At 46.8% G+C, this 16,298-nt stretch overlaps 2 protein-coding genes across 2 annotated transcripts; both read left to right on the top strand.

Annotated features, from left to right (window-relative positions):
• The first annotated feature begins 1,807 nt into the window (after positions 1 to 1,807).
• LOC102448294 (olfactory receptor 51G2-like) lies at positions 1,808 to 2,743 on the top strand. Its single transcript, XM_006113153.3, has one exon. The coding sequence runs from the start codon at positions 1,808 to 1,810 to the stop codon at positions 2,741 to 2,743; it is 936 nt and encodes a 311-aa protein (XP_006113215.3).
• A 9,633-nt stretch (positions 2,744 to 12,376) lies between these two features.
• LOC102448045 (olfactory receptor 51G2-like) lies at positions 12,377 to 13,312 on the top strand. Its single transcript, XM_075921967.1, has one exon. It carries the CDS (start codon positions 12,377 to 12,379, stop codon positions 13,310 to 13,312), a length of 936 nt encoding a protein of 311 aa, XP_075778082.1.
• The last annotated feature ends 2,986 nt before the right edge of the window (positions 13,313 to 16,298 follow it).

The following is a 16,298-nucleotide window of genomic DNA, read 5'->3' as shown; positions in this document are numbered from 1 at the left end:
ACAAGGGAGAAGAGCTATTTGCAAATCTGTTTATCACAGACAGGCCAATCTCTGGTACATAGAAGAGCAGGACAGCGCAGAGGTGAGAGAAGCAGGTGTTCAGAGCCCGGAGGCTCTCCACATGGGATGCGATGCTCAGCACCGTTTTGAGGATCATCACAAAGCTGACCCAACAGGACCAAGCAGTAAGGAGCCCCAGAGAGCAGGAAGTGGAGTAGCAGGGGCCTTGTCAACACCCCAGGAATCACCCCCAAGGGATCTACTATGACCTCACCCCATCACAGTCATATTAGGGTGCATTAGGAGAAGCATTGCCATCAGATCTAGAGAAGTGATTATTCCCCTGTATTCTGCACTGGTGAGACCACATCTGGGTTGCCCATTACAAAAAGGATGCGGACACACTGAAGAGGGTCCAGTAGAGGGCACCAAAAAGATGAGGGGGCTGGAGCACATGACCTATAAGGAGAGGCTGAGGGATTGATGCTTATTTAGTCTGCAGAAGAGAAGAGCGAGGGGGAATTTGGTAGCAGTCTGTAACTACCTGAAGGGAGGTTCCAAAGAGGATGGAGAGAAGCTGTTCTCAGTGGTGATACATGGCAGAACAAGTCGGGGAGGTCTAGGTTGGATATTCAGAAAAACTATTTCCCTAGGAAGGTGGGGAAGTATTGGCAGGGGTTATCTAGGGAGGTGGTGGAATCTCCATCCCTAGAAGTTTTTAAGTTCTGGCTTTACAAAGCCCTGGCTGGGTTGATTTAGTTGGGATTGGTCCGGCCTTGGGCAGGGGGCTGGACTCGATGACTCCTGAGGTCTCTTCCAGCCCTATGATTCTACAATCCAATGATGTGATAGTACCTGAAAGATATTTAAATTACTTTCACTGGTGGACTGAACCAAGATGAACCAGAACAACAGGATGAACCTGGAACAGGGTTGCTTCTCAATAAACTTTACAGAAAAGAGATAAAATGGAGATAGCTGAGTACTGCTCTGTTTTGGCATAGCCAAATCAAAAGGTCTGAAAACTAAAAGAAAATGCTACTGGAAACCAAATTAACTATAGACCTTCTGGCTGTGTCTAGACTGGCAAGTTTTTCCGCAAAATCATCTGATTTTGTGGAAAAACTTGCCAGCTGTCTACACTGGCCGCTTGAATTTCCACAAGAACACTGACGATCTCATGTAAAATCGTCAGTGTTCTCGCGGAAATACTGTGCTGCTCCCATTCGGGCAAAAGTCTTTTTCTGAAACTATCGTGCAAAAGGGCTTGTGTAGATAGCACAGTAGTGTTTTCTGCAAAAAAGCGCCGATCGCGAAAATGGCGATCGGGGCTTTTTTGCGGAAAACCGCGTCTAGATTGGCCGCAGACGCTTTTCCGCAAAAAGTGCTTTTGCGGAAAAGCATCCTGCCAATCTAGACATGCTTTTCTGAAAATGCTTTTAATGGAAAACTTTTCCGTTAAAAGCATATTCGGAAAATCATGCCAGTGTAGACGTAGCCTCTTTGTTTAAACATATTACAGAAACAAATTACACTTGATAAAATTCCCATTTTAAAAACATGTATTAAAAATGGGAAAAAATGACTCCCTTTTTGTAATACATACAAAAAATTAACTTCATAAAAACAGCACTGTGTTTTTGAAAAATGCAATCATTTAAATAAAGCATGTACTTTTCCCCTTTATTAAAAAAAATTAAGTACCTGACAAATGTTGAACACATCTGCTAGTACCCTCTAATATCTTGTTTTTTTTTCTCATTTCAGCAACAAAAGTTCTGAACTCCTCGGATCTGCCCAGTGCAATATGTCAGTTGTCAATGACACCAAATTCACACACACCATGTTCTTTCTCAGCGGGATACCTGGTCAGGAAGACGTCCGTGTCTGGCTGTCTGTGCCCTTCTGTATAATGTATGTTATTTCTGTAGCAGGAAATTCAGTTATTCTGTTCATTATAAAAACAGATGAAAGCCTTCATGAGCCCATGTACATTTTCCTTTCCATGTTGGCCATCACAGACCTTGGCATATCGATATCCACCATACCGACAATCCTCGGTGTATTCCTGTTTAACTCAAGAGAGATCAGTATCAATGCCTGTTTTGCCCAGCAGTTCTTCATCCATTTTCTTCAGAGCACTGAATCTGCAGTGCTCCTGTTAATGGCCTTTGACCGCTTCATTGCGATCCGTAACCCCTTGAGATATGCTTCCATCTTAACCCTGCCCAGAATAGCCAAGATGGGTCTGGTGTTTTTTCTAAGAGGGGTGGTCGTAATATTCCCACTCCCCTTTCTCCTGCAACGGTTCCAATACTGTCGAGCCAACATCCTCTCCCATTCCTACTGCCTGCACCAGGACGTCATGAAGTTGGCTTGTTCGGACATCAGTGTCAACAGCATCTACGGCTTGTTTACTAAACTCTTAACTATGGGGCTGGACTCGTTTCTCATCTTCCTCTCCTACATGATGATCCTCAAAACGGTGCTGCACATCGCATCCCGCATGGAGTGCCTCCGGGCCCTGAACACCTGCGTCTCCCACCTCTGCGCCGTCCTGCTCTTTTACACCCCAGAGATCAGCCTGTCTGTCATGCACAGATTCGGGAAGGGCTCCTCTCCCTTGCTTCAGATTCTCCTGGGCTACGTCTCCCTGCTGGTCCCGCCCCTGATGAACCCGATTGTGTACAGCGTGAAAAGCAAACACCTGCGGGTGAGGATCATCAGGGTGTTCATCAAGTGAAGGGACAGCTCATCCCAATTCCAGTGCTGGTGACATGGGAGATAAAACGCACAAGCCATTTCCCTCAACGCCCTCTGAGACAACATGAGCTACTGACGTCCACTTTGTAGAGAGGGACTGGGGAGGGCATTGAGAGAAATAGACCAGGGCAAGAAGCAGCATTTACAAAGTGACTGTGTTTGTGGAGTGTCAGTAGACTGCTGGGATGCGGGTCCTTATAGAGCTGTATCTGTGGCTATTGCAACCTCAACATTTTTGTCAATAAAGAAAGTATAGCGAAGGGAGGTGGCTGCTGTTTCCCATGACACCCGGCCTGTCACTGTCTTTTTTCGGGTGTATCATCCATGGGCCATGAGATAACCACAGAGCTGTTCTGCAGTCACAGTCCTGACCCTTCCTGACCTCTCTGGGTGCTGTGTGACCCATGGGATTGCAAAAGGTTAGCAGGGCCATGGTTGAGGAGTGAATGATCAGAGAAGACAGTTATCAAGTTATCCATGTCACCCATTCACAGTTTCTGGAAAACAGATGCCAGAGACACCATCCTCACCCACCCTGGCTAAAAATCAATTGATGGAACAATCCTTTGTGAATGTATCTAGTTCTTTTTGCAATACTGTTTTAATGTTGGCCTTAACGGCTTTCTCTGTCAAGGCGGTCCACAGTTTGACTATGGGTTGGGTGAAGAAATACATACATTTTTTTACACCTGTGGTCTACCAGTGTTGTTGACTACCCCTATTTCTTGTGGGGAGCTGGAAGCAGAGTGTAGGGGGAATTCTGCCCAAAATAACATCAGCCAATCACAAAACAGGGATTGACACCCACTTCTGAATGGTTTTGGATGGACTAAATGAGCACAAGAGTGCCATGGCTACGAAATGTAATATATAATAATGGGGTGAAATCGTAAATACACTAGCCTATAGCTGAAGGACCCACTGAACTGAGGCGGAGAAAGAAATACAAACAAGAAAGAGGAGAAATGCAATTTGAATATGCATTGTCAGCATAACGTAAGATAACAGAGACATCTTGAGGCTGTAGGAAACAGAAGTAGAGGCTTTGGGGAGGCCTACTCTAATCATTTTAAAATCTCTGGGCTTGATCTTGGGACAAGAGCTTGTCAACCTTCAAAGTGATAGCTGGGAATTTTGATTCCGAATCTATATATTGGGCTAACCTGCCTCAGCCCTGACCTACTGCCTGGGGAAATTGTACAGGTAAATGTGTTAAGGACTGCTAAGTGCTCAGGTGTTATAATAATTGCAGTCTCAGCTAAGGGTGTCTACACCGCAGAGTTTTGTCAGAAAATCGGCCATTTTTCCATCAAAACTTGAGGAACATCCACACAGCAATTGCGTTCTTCCATAAGAAAATTGAAAGAGCAGAGGGTTTTTTCCAGCATTGGTATTTCTCTTTCTGCAAGGAAGAAGCCTTTTTCTGAAAGAGCTCTTTTGCAAAAAGGCATGTGTGGCTGGGGAAGAGGGAGTTCTTTTGGAAGAAGAGGAAAGAAGAAAAAGCACAGGTGCCCTGGTGGCCGTTCTGTCTATAGCAATCACAGCTTCCTTCTGAGATAGTGTCTATTCAGTCTGGATGCTCACTTTTGAAAAAGCATGTTGCTTTTTTGATTAACGTTTGCAGTGTGGACGCTCTCTTGTGCAAGAAGTTTTTTCAGAAAATCTCGTCTGAAAAAAGCTTCTTGTGCAAGAAGCCTGTAGTCTAGACATAACCTGAGGCCGTGTCCACACTCAGGGGTTCTTTCGAAAAAAGTACCCTTTTTTCGAAAGAACTTCCCCTGTATCCAGACTCAAGCCGCGTTCTTTCGAAATTATTTCGAAAGAACGCGGCTTTTCTTTCGATGGCGGTAAACCTCGTTTCACGAGGAAGAACGCCTTCCTTCGAAAGTTCCTCTTTCGAAGGAAGGCATTCTTCAATGTACAGAGGCCGTCTTCGAAAGAGAGCACCAGACTCGCTGGGTGCTCTCTTTCGAAAAAGCGGATTTCCTCTATCGAAAGATCCGCCTGCAGTCTAGATGCGATCTTTCGAAAGAGGCTCTTTCGAAAGATGCTTTCGAAAGAGCCTCTTTCGAAAGAAGCCTGCAGTCTAGACACAGCCTGAGTGTCTTAGAGAGAATTCAGCTCTGAAAGTGTCATTAGCAAAATGTAGGGCCCTGGGTGGAGATCCTGATTAGGCCTGTCTGTACAAAATCAGTTTGACAGCCCAGACTTCTGTTGGGAAAACAACACAGCAGCACACCAATAGAGCAGTATGTTTTTGGAATGTACTGGAGTCCATTTTTATTCTAGATGCTGGAGAAAGCTACTGGGGGGTGAGGTTTGTTGTTCTAGATTTGGTTTCAACAAAGGGAGAAACAGGTTGAGCATCTGAGAGTGAAAGGCAGCATGGGTGAAAGCGCTCGTAGAAAGCGAGAACTCATGCTGCTAAGGAACAGTAGAAGGGAGAACCACAAAATAAAGTCAGTGGCTTTCCAGAAAAGCAGAGTTTAGCAAACTCAGAGAGACGGGTAAGCGAGTCTAAGAGGAAAAACAATTGAGGACATTTTGTAATTTTTGCAAACAGAAATTATTAAGGGCACAAAAGCAAACTATCCCACTGCCTGGAAAAAAAGGAAGTAAGGTAAGAGACCACCCTGGCTTAACCAGAAGACATATACATCAAAATGGAGTCCTACAAAAAGTCCTTAAACTGGGTTAAGTTCAAAGGATGAACATAAACCAATAACACAAGAATGGAGGGACAACTTAGAAAGAATCATAGAACTGGAAGAGCCTTCAGAATATCATCATGTCCAGCCCCCTGCTCTAGGCAGGACCAATCCCAACTAAATCAACCCAGCAAGGGCTTTTTCAAACTGAGACTTAAACACCTCTAGGGATGGAGACTCCACTACTTCCCTAGGTAACCCATTCCAGTGCCTCACCACTCTCCTAGTGAAATAGTTTTTCCTAATATCCAACCTGGACCTCTCCCCCCACAACTTGAGACCATTGCTCCTTGTTCTACCATCTGTCATTACTGAGAACAGCCTCTCTCCATCCTCTTTGGAACCTCCCTTCAGGAAGTTGAAGGTTGCTATCAAATCCCCCCTCACTCTTCACTTCTGCAGACTAAACAGACCCAACTCCCTCAGCCTTTCCTCATAGGTCATGTGCTCCAGCCCCCTAATCATTTTGGTTGCCCTCCACTGGACCCTCTCCAATGCATCCACATCCTTTTTGTAGTGGGGGGCCCAGAACTGGACACAATACTCCAGATGTGGCCTTACCAGAGCCAAATAAAAGGGAATAATGACATATCTGGATCATTGGTAGGATACATGAAGATTGGTAGGATACATGAAGTAATTTGCTCAAAGCACCTTTGAGTTATGTACATTTATATTCAGTGAGAAAATATCGGACATATAAATGTCCAGAATTTTCTAATTAAGTTTGTATTACTATCTTGAGTATTGATACGTAGTTGCATACTGCCTGGCTGGTAGACACGCTCATACTGTGTACGCAACTACACAGTCCGCATCTACACAGTAGAGAGGAGGGGGACAGGGCTAGGGTGGGATGGAATCCCTGGGACCAGACTCACCCATGCGCCCCACCGGGACCGTGCATGGAACGGGCAGCACCCCAATATCTGTGTGTACCCGGGCCAGCCCCACTCCCCTCCGGCTAGTTCCCCCCACTCCTGCTCCCCTCCTGGCCGGCCTTGCTCCCTGGCAGCCGGTTCCCTCCTGGCCAGCCCTGCTCCCCCCAACCGTCTCCCAGCCAGCCCTGCTTCCCGCTGGCCAGTTCCTTCCCTCAATCTCTCCCGGCCAGCCCCGCTCCTCCTGACCCCCTCCCGGCCTTGTGAAACGAGGTTTACAGGAGCAGTAGACAAAGACTTCCCTTGTCGACCGATCCACATCTTGACTCACGCACTGTGCTGACCATCAGCTGAGCTGGCACAGTGTGGTGGCCATTTTTATTTTAATGAAGCTGGGGATATTTAAATCCCTGCTTCATTGACTGTGTCGGGTAGCCTATTTTACATGCCTCTGTTGGCAGAAGCATATAATCTAGACATATCCTATATGTTTTGTTAGTCTTTAAGGGTATGTCTACACTAGCTCATTAGTTCGAGCTAGGTAGGCAACCGGGGTTGCAAATGAAGCCCGGGATTTAAACATCCCGGGCTTCATTTGCATGTTCCCGGGTGCCGCCATTTTTAAATCCCCCTTAGTCCGAACTCCGTACCCGCGGCTACATGCGGCACGGAGTAGGTAGTTCGAATTAGGATCTCTACTGTTACTCCTCGCATGCGCTCCTTCGGCCTCACATGGCCCGTACTGACTGGTGCCGGGGAATTTAAAGGTGGGGCTGTCGCACTCCATCACAATCCCCCTCCTCCTCCAGCAGCTGCCAGCCGGCCCTTTGGCGGACAGCCCCCATGGAAATTCCTGGTATCCCACCAGGCCAGTCCGTCCCTGGCACTGGCGCGGGGCCTATTGAAATGCGGGGTCCAGGGCAGCAATCCCACTTGCCCTGCCCTATATCTGCTGCTGTTGTTCACTTTCTCCATTTCTGTCATGATTTTATAGCCCTGTACCATATCCCCCCTTAGTCTCTTCTTTTCTAAGCTGAAAAGTCCTAGTCTTTTTAGTCTCTCTTCATGTGGCTCCCGTTCCAAACCCCTCCCCATTTTGGTTGCCCTTTTCGGAACCTTTTCTAATGCCAATAGATCTTTTTTGAGCCAACACCACATCTGTACGGAATATTCAAGATATGGGCACATTCTGGTGTAATATAGAGCAGAGGTGGGCCCCCGTGGGCTGAATGCAGCCCCCAGATTGCCTGGATCTGGCCCCCGAGCCTCAGGGCTCCCCCGCTGCATTGGGGAGCCTGTGGAGATTGAGCACACAATCTACACGCCTGGGCTCTGGTGTGAGAGTGGAATGTGGGGAGCATCTTTCTCCTTCTCAGTCGGGTGAAGCATTGCAGAGCAGGGGTTTAGCATCCCCTCCCATCCCCTGTGATTTGGCCTCCTGCCATTTGACATTGGCCGTGACGAGGTTAATGCGGGTGCACAGGAAGCCAAGCAGCTGAGGTTCCCTGATGGCCAAGTGGCCCCGAGGGAAGGTACAAACATGCTGCATAAAGGCAGTAGCCTCCCTATCTGAACACACACTGCCTGCTGCCCGTGCAGCCTCTCTGATGATTCCTTGTGCTGTAGGGTGAAGACCTCTGGTGTCAGCGTCTCCTTTCTAGCAGGAACTAGGTACGTTGGCAAGTTTTACTGTAAAATGGGAAGTGCAAGGCAAAGGCTGGAAGCTTCTTGCATTGGCAGATGCTCTGTGCACCAACAGAGAATTCAGCTGGGCTGTCGGCATGATTAGACATGGGCTTTAGGCAGACATCAATAGGTAGCTTGGGATCCCGCCTCTGTACATCTGCCCATGATCCTTGGTGAATTATTCAAATGGCACAAACAATTGACTTTGAAAGTGAGCTGGGGGTGTTAACACCCCTGTGCCCTGAGTCAGGGTGTCTCGATCCATCCTGTTTCTAGAGGTGCTGATCTTGCCAGGGGCTGAGTGACAGGACGCCCCATGGCATATTAGAGACTTATTCCCAAATGGCTTTGGGTTTATTTGCTCCTTGTCTTGATTGTGAAGACAGGAATTCAGAGCTGCCTTGCTCTGTGGCCAGGGATCTTGTCTTGGGGAGAGGATGCAGGTACCGTGAGGATGAAGAGAATCCTGCAGGATGATTGAACTCTCAGGGTGCCAGGCAAAGCCCTTCAGCTTCTCTTGCAGGGATTCTTGGGGGCCAGAGTGTATCTCCGGGAACATTTGGCAAGGGAAAGGTAATAAAGCCCCGATCTGATCCAATTTACACATGAAATATGGAGGGAAACCATCAAAGTAAATGTCATTGTGTGACGGAGTGGGCCGCCTCCATACCGCGGATGCGGACCCACCCCGCACTGATCCTGCGGTCGCCCTCACGCTCCTAGGGGCCGCCCGCAGTGCAAGGGGGACGTGCAGCGAGTACTCCGCCGCTGCTGCCCAGCTAAGGAGTAGCGGTAGGGCCGGCGCGGGAGGTCCGTTGTCGGCAGGTATCTGGAAGATGGACGGGAAGGGGGTGGCGCCGACGCACGTGGCAGCCAACGTGATGACGTTGGGGCACCGGCGCAGGCATTTTAAGTCAAGGTGGGTCCCGAGTAAAAGGGGGAGAGGCGAAGGGCGTGGAGGGGGAGGAGAGAGAGAGAACCCCCCCAGGTAGGAGACGGGATGGGCGGAGGTGACAGAGAGGAGGGATGGCAAGAGGGACATGGAGGGTCAGAGCTGGCGAGACTGGATACAGAACGAGGATAGGAAGTAGCCCAGGGCAGGGCAAGGAGCCGGCGTGCTGGTGAGTTTCGGGCAACCGTCCCGCCAGCAGGGCAGGACCGGACAATCCTGTCCTTAGGGCCCTGGGCTGGGGTCCAGGAGAGAGGGTGGGCCTGGACCCCGCTATCCTCATTGGTGAGGAATTAAAAATCACCTAGCCAATGGCGAGCTTCGGAGGATTAACTGAGAGAAACAAAGGGTGGGACAGACCCCTTCGTTACACATTGAATTAAAAATGGCTCTAAAAATTCATGTCATGTCCTGGCAAGATTCAGTGGCATAATTTGGATTCTCAGATGTGGAGAAATATACACATATATGTCTACGTCTAGATATAGATATATAGATATAATGTAATGATGTGATTAAACATGTCTGCATATTGCTCAAATGCCAGACAGATCAATCCAATGACCATTTTGTCATGTACTAGACATGTGTTTACACACACGTCATAATGAAATCAGCCATTTTCAGAAGTGGAAGGCCAGAGAAGGTGTCATGGTGAAACTCACAATTGTAAATTCACTGCACGGTACGTCTACACTGCATGGCTATTTTGGGATACCAGAAGTATCCCAAAATAGCTACCCTGTGTCTAATCAAGATGCCTATTATTTTGAAATATTTTTTTTAAATAACTTGCACGCTATTTCACTGTCCTGGTAAACCTTGCTGCATGAAGGATAAGGGATAGCTCGAAATAGCTGTGCAGATGCACCAAATTTCAAAATAAGCTAATCTGAAATATTTTTGAAATAATATACACAAATTGCGTATCTTATTTTGATTTTATGGTGCTGTGTAGATGCACTTTCAGTGTTGAGTTAGGCTGTGGAATACTCAGCTTCAATATATCAGTGAGTTCAAAAGCTTAGCAAGATTCAAAGAGAGCCTTGTGGTTTATATGGGTAACCAGAACACCCAATGACAACAATAAGTATTTCTTTTTAAAAGTCTAGGATGGGCTCTAAACCTTCTTGATTTACACCACAAAATATGTTTAACTCGCAGCTATCTGGGAAAATCTTTCCCTTGGAGAAGGTTTTCTCATCGCTGCCTATTTCAGGACTTCTTACACCTTCCTCAAAGCATCTGGAACTGGCCACTGGGCTAGAAGGGCTATAGGTCTGATCCAGTATAGAAAAACTTAAATTCCTATTGGTGCTGTCCTTAACTCCTGAAGTATTTGGGATACTGAGAGCAGAAAGATGGTTTAGTAACTCTACTATACGTTTTAGAGAATTTATCTGTTTGCTGGTTTTATCATCGAGGGCTGCGTCTAGACTGGCAAGTTTTTCCGCAAAAGCACTTGCTTTTGCGCAAAAACTTGCCAACTGTCTACACTGGCTGCTTGATTTTGCACAAGAGCACTGGCTTTGTGATGTAAAAATCAGTGCTTCTTGCGCAAATACTTTCATGCTCCCGTTTGGGAAAAAGCCCTTCTCCGGAAATGCTTTTGTGCAAAAGGGCCAGTGTAGACAGCTAAAAACTGTTTTGCGCAAAAAAGCCCCGATGACGAAAATGGCGATCGGGGCTTTCTTGTGCAAAACCGCATCTAGATTGGCACGGACGCTTTTCTGCAAAAAGTGTTTTTGCAGAAAAGCGTCCATACCAATCTAGATGCTCTTTTCCGCAAATACTTTTAACGGAAAAACTTTTCCGTTAAAAGCATTTGCGGAAAATCATGCCAGTGTAGACGTAGCCTACATGTTTTGTTAATCTATAAAGAACTACCAGACCATTTGCTTGCTGGTTTTTTTCCTTCTAAATGGTAAGAGCTAGGAGCTCCAAATTCAGTATACAGCTTCCTCTTACCATAAATTAACGCAGCGTAAGGGTTTGGTTGTGCCAGGAAAACGGGATGTTCCTGGAATGGGATTGGGTCTCAGAAAATCAAACAGGAAAGAGACAGAATCACCAAATCTGTCACCAAGTACAGTCCTCAAAACGGATATAACTCAGCACATGTTGAAAGACACTGAGCCAGAGGTGAAAATAAGTCCGTGTGGCCGGTGTGCCACCCGGTAAGAAGGAGCCTGCCAGCTGCGGGAGGAGGCCACAGACTCACAGAATAGTAGAACTGGAAAGGACCTTGAGAGGTCATCAAGTACAAGGCTTGTCTGGCAGACCATACTCACTCCCAGCCTGGCTCCCAGGGCTCTGTTGTAGGCTGCCACTGTAGGCTATAGGGCTAACCTGCTTGCTTGCCTATAGAGATATAAATGTATTATTTCCTTGGGGTTTTGATTCTATGTTTATCACAGTAGGTTACAGTAGGCTTATATGGGCAGTTTGGCTGTAACACAAAAGAATTACAGGCCACATCCTGTACGTTGAGCTGAGTTTTTAACTGGGACCTTTCACCACATAGCAGTTAGCTCACATATGTTTGGGACCTTTCACCCAGAGCCCCCCACAACTGCAGCCCTCTGCCCTAAGCCCCTCCTCACCCCCATCCCTGACTCCTGCACCCCCTATTTCCAGCTTCCTGCCCTCAGCCCCTCCTTACCCCCAACCCTGACTCCTCACACAACCCTCTTCCCTGAGCCCACCACATTACCAAGCCACTGCTCAGACTCCTGTACCCCTCACATTTCCACCTTCTACCCTGAGCCCCCCACACTCCACCCCACACTTACATTTCTTACAGGTACTGTTGTGTCACCTCTACCTCCCCTCCCCCACAACCTCCTGCCCTGAGGATACTCCAGAGGGTGGGGGATGTTGCTATATGACAGTACCTGAAAAAAAATAAATTACTTTCACCCTGGGACTGAACCAAGATGAGCCAGAACAACAGAAGGAACCTGGAATAAGTTTGCTTCTTAATATACCTTTACAGAAAAGAAATACAATGGAGAGAGTTGAGTACTGCTCTATTTTGGCACAGCTCAATCAATGCTTAAAAAAGTTTGAACCAAATTTGACTATAGCCATTTTTAATTAAAACATAGTGCAGAAAAAATACACTTGATACAATTCCCATTTAAAAACATTTAATAAAAAATGGAAAAAATGTTAACAATCCTTTTCCTTCTTAAAAATAGTAGTGTTTTTTAAAATTACAATCATTTAAATAAAGCATGTACATTTTCCTTTTATTTCTGCTGCCAAAAAAGACCCCTACTAAGTTAAGGATACAAGCAATCTTGAATATATCTCCTAGTGTCATTCTCTATTCTGTTCTTTCTCTTTTCAGGAAAGAAAGTTCCGAACGCCTCAGACCTGTCCAGTGCATTATGTCAGTTGCCAATAACACCAAATTCACACATACCGTATTCTTTCTCAGCGGGATACCTGGGCAGGAAGACGTCTATCTCTGGATCTCTGTGCCTTTCTGTATAATGTATGTTATTTCTATAGCAGGAAATTCAGTCATTCTGTACATTATAAAAACAGATCCAAGCCTCCATGAGCCCATGTACATTTTCCTTTATATGTTGTCCCTCACAGACCTTGGCATATTGATATCCACCATACCGACAATCCTCGGTGTACTCTTGTTTAACTCAACGGAGATCAGTATCAATGCCTGTTTTGCCCAGCAGTTCTTCATCCATTTGCTTCAATGCACTGAATCCGCCGTGCTCCTGTTGATGGCCTTTGACAGGTTCATCGCAATCCGTAATCCGCTGAGATACGCTTCCATCTTAACTCTGCCCAGAATAGCCAAGATGGGTCTGGTGTTTTTTCTAAGAGGGGTGGTCGTAATATTCCCACTCCCCTTTCTCCTGCAACGGTTCCAATACTGTCGAGGCAACGTCCTCTCCCATTCCTACTGCCTGCACCAGGACGTCATGAAGTTGGCTTGTTCGGACATCAGTGTCAACAGCATCTACGGCTTGTTTACTAAACTCTTAACTATGGGGCTGGACTCGTTTCTCATCTTCCTCTCCTACATGATGATCCTCAAAACGGTGCTGCACATCGCATCCCGCGTGGAGTGCCTCCGGGCCCTGAATACCTGCGTCTCCCACCTCTGCGCCGTCCTGCTCTTCTACACCCCAGAGATCAGCTTGTCTGTCATACACAGATTCGGGAAGGGCTCCTCTCCCTTGCTTCAGATTCTCCTGGGCTACGTCTCCCTGCTGGTCCCACCCCTGATGAACCCCATTGTGTACAGTGTGAAAAGCAAACACCTGCGGGTGAGGATCATCAGGGTGTTCATCAAGTGAAGGAACAGTTTATCCCCTGATTCCAGCGCTGGTGACATGGGAGATAAAAACCATGGGGCATCACCCCCTAGGCCCTCTGAAACAACATGAGCTACTGACGTCCACTTTGTAGAGAGAGGCTCCAAGGGCGTCTGTTCCCTTGAGCCAGGGGGAGGGGCTGGGGAGAGCACTGGGGGAAGTAGACCGGGGCAGGTAGCAGCATTTCCAAGTGACTGTGTTCGTGGAGTGTCAGTAGTCGGGTACGATGTGGGTTCTTATAGAGCTTTATCTGTGGCTGCTGCAACCTCAACATTTTTGTCAATACAGAAAGTAAAGGGAAGGGGTATGACTGTTGTTTCCCATGACACCTGGCCTGTCGCTCTCCTGTCTCTGTTTTAACATCCATGGGCCATGAGATAAACCACAGGGCTGTTCTGCAGTCGGAGCCCTGGCCCTTCCTGAGCACTGTGGGGCTGCATGATCCATGGGACTGCACCAGCTGGGGCAGGGGCGATTCAAGGGGCACAGACACCCACCCTTGCCCCACAGCCTCATCTAGGTGCTTGTGACTGAGCTGTGATTAATCCAGGAGCTTCAGGAAAAGCCATTCAGGCAAATCCCCACCCCCACACACTCCCATGCCAGTGTTGCCACGCGCCACACACCCCTTCAGCCCACTCTCCAGAGAGACAGAGCAGGGCTGTGTGTGCGAGGGAGGGTCTGACACACAGGAGTCCTGGGAAGAACCTCAGGTCCAGGTCGCCCTCTTTTTGTTTTGTTCCATCTAATAACCTAGTATCCTGCCTTCCAACAGTGTCCGATGCCAGGTGCCCAGGAGCAGTGTTCCCTGTTAGCTGAGCACTTGGGTGGCCACCCTACTCAGGTGAGATTCAGGTGCTGCCCAGGTGATAACCAGAGCACTCACAGCCCCCCACAGCTGGCAGCATAGTTTATATGAGGGGTGCACATCGGTACATGCCTTGGTGCACCTAACAAAAATTATTCCAACCATGGGGAGAGTGGAGAAATCAGTTATCAAGTGATTCATGTTGACTATTCCCAGCTTCTGGAAAACAGATGCCAGGGACACCGTCTCCACCCAGTCTGGCTAGTAGCCGTTGATGTGAATCCTCTGTGAATGTATCGAGTTCTTTTTGTAACACTGTTTTAATCTTGGCCTTAATCTTGGCAAGGAGGTCCAGAAGGTGACTGTGGATTCGGTGAAGAAATACTTATGTTTAGTTACACCTGCTGCCTCCCAATGCGGTTTGATGGCCCCGTCTTGCAATCCACATTCAGAGCAGCAACTTGTTCAACTTGTGGCCAAAATACTGATCCGTTACGGACATTGATTCCTAGATTCATAGAAACAAAGCCAGAAGGCAATAGCAGATCATCAAGTCTGACCCCCTGCAGAACACCTGTGTTGGTTCAAATGACTTGCGTCTGACTCGCGCATAACTGTGTTCATAGAAATCAGGGCTACTCAACACGTGGCCCGTGGTCTGTTTGTTTGCGGCACACGGTGTGGTTTGGATTTACAGAGGGCTCAACACATGGCTCATGGGTGGGCGCCAAAACAAAAAAGTAGTCAGTATAATGGTCTTCTGTTGCTGTGTGTTTTAGTAGTTAAATTCCTGGACTGCCATTGCTCATTAAAAGTGCTGTCATATGGGTGGAAATCAGGTAAATATTGCATTTTATTAATATCAGCAGAACTGACTTAAATGGGGCCTGTGTGTTGTGTAGTCTTGCCTTAATCTTTGTATTCATGCCTGTCAGTGTGAAAAACTATTTGCATAAATTTGCATATATACAGTAGACTTCTGATAATCCGGCACCATTGGGACCTAGGTGGTGCTGGATTATTGGATATGCCGGAGTGCTCTAAAAAGGGCTCTAGAGGCGATCCTGGCAATTCAGGAGGTAATTCAGGTAAGTCTAACTTCAGTACCAGGCAAATTAGTCGAAACAATAGTAAAGAATAAAATTGTGAAGCATGTAGAAGAACATAATTTGTTGGACAAAAGTCAACATGGTTTCTGTAAAGGGAAATCCTGTTTTACTAATCTGTTAGAGTTCTTTGAAGAGGTTAACAAACATGCGGACAAGGGGGATCCAGTAGATATAGTATACTTGGATTTTCAGAAAGCCTTTGATAAGGTCCCTCACCAAAGGCTCTTGTGTAAATTACATGGATAAGAGGGAAGGTCCTTTCTTGGGTTGAGAACAGGTTAAAAGACAGGAAACAAAGGGTAGGAATAAATGGTAAATTTTCAGATTGGAGAGGGGTAACTAGTGGTGTCCCCCAAGGGTCAGTCCTGGGACCAATCCTTTTCAACTTATTCATAAATGATCTGGAGAAAGGGGTAAGCAGTGAGGTGGTAAAGTTTGCAGATGATACCAAACTGTTTAGGATAGTCAAGACAGAAGCAGACTGTGAGGGACTCCAAGAAGATCTCACCAAACTGAGACACTGGGCAACAAAATGGCAAATGAAATTGAATGTGGATAAGAGTAAAGTAATGCACATCGGGGAAAAATAACCCCAACTATACGTACAGTATGATGGGGGCTAATTTGGCTACGACAAATCAGGAAAGAGATCTTGGAGTTATCGTGGACAGTTCTCTGAAAACTTCCACACAGAGTCCAGCGGCGGTCAAAAAGGCAAATAGGATGCTAGGAATTATTAGGAAAGGGATAGAAAATAAGACCCAGAATATCTTACTGCCCCTGTATAAAACTATGGTACGCCCACATCTTGAATACTGTGTACAGGTGTGGTCTCCTCACCTCAAAAAAGATATTTTGGCCTTGGAAAGGGTTCAGAAAAGGGCAACTAACATGATCAGGGGTTTGGAACGGGTCCCATATGAGGAGAGGCTAAAGAGACTGGGACTTTTCAGTTTAGAAAAGAGGAGACTGAGGGGGGATATGATAGAGGTCTATAAATCATGAGTGGTGTAGAGAGGGCGGATAAAGAAAAGTTATTTATTAGTTCCCA

This window comes from Pelodiscus sinensis, chromosome 1, assembly GCF_049634645.1.
Source record: "Pelodiscus sinensis isolate JC-2024 chromosome 1, ASM4963464v1, whole genome shotgun sequence".
Taxonomy (NCBI): Eukaryota; Metazoa; Chordata; order Testudines; family Trionychidae; genus Pelodiscus; species Pelodiscus sinensis.
This window is presented reverse-complemented; position numbering and strand designations above follow the sequence as displayed.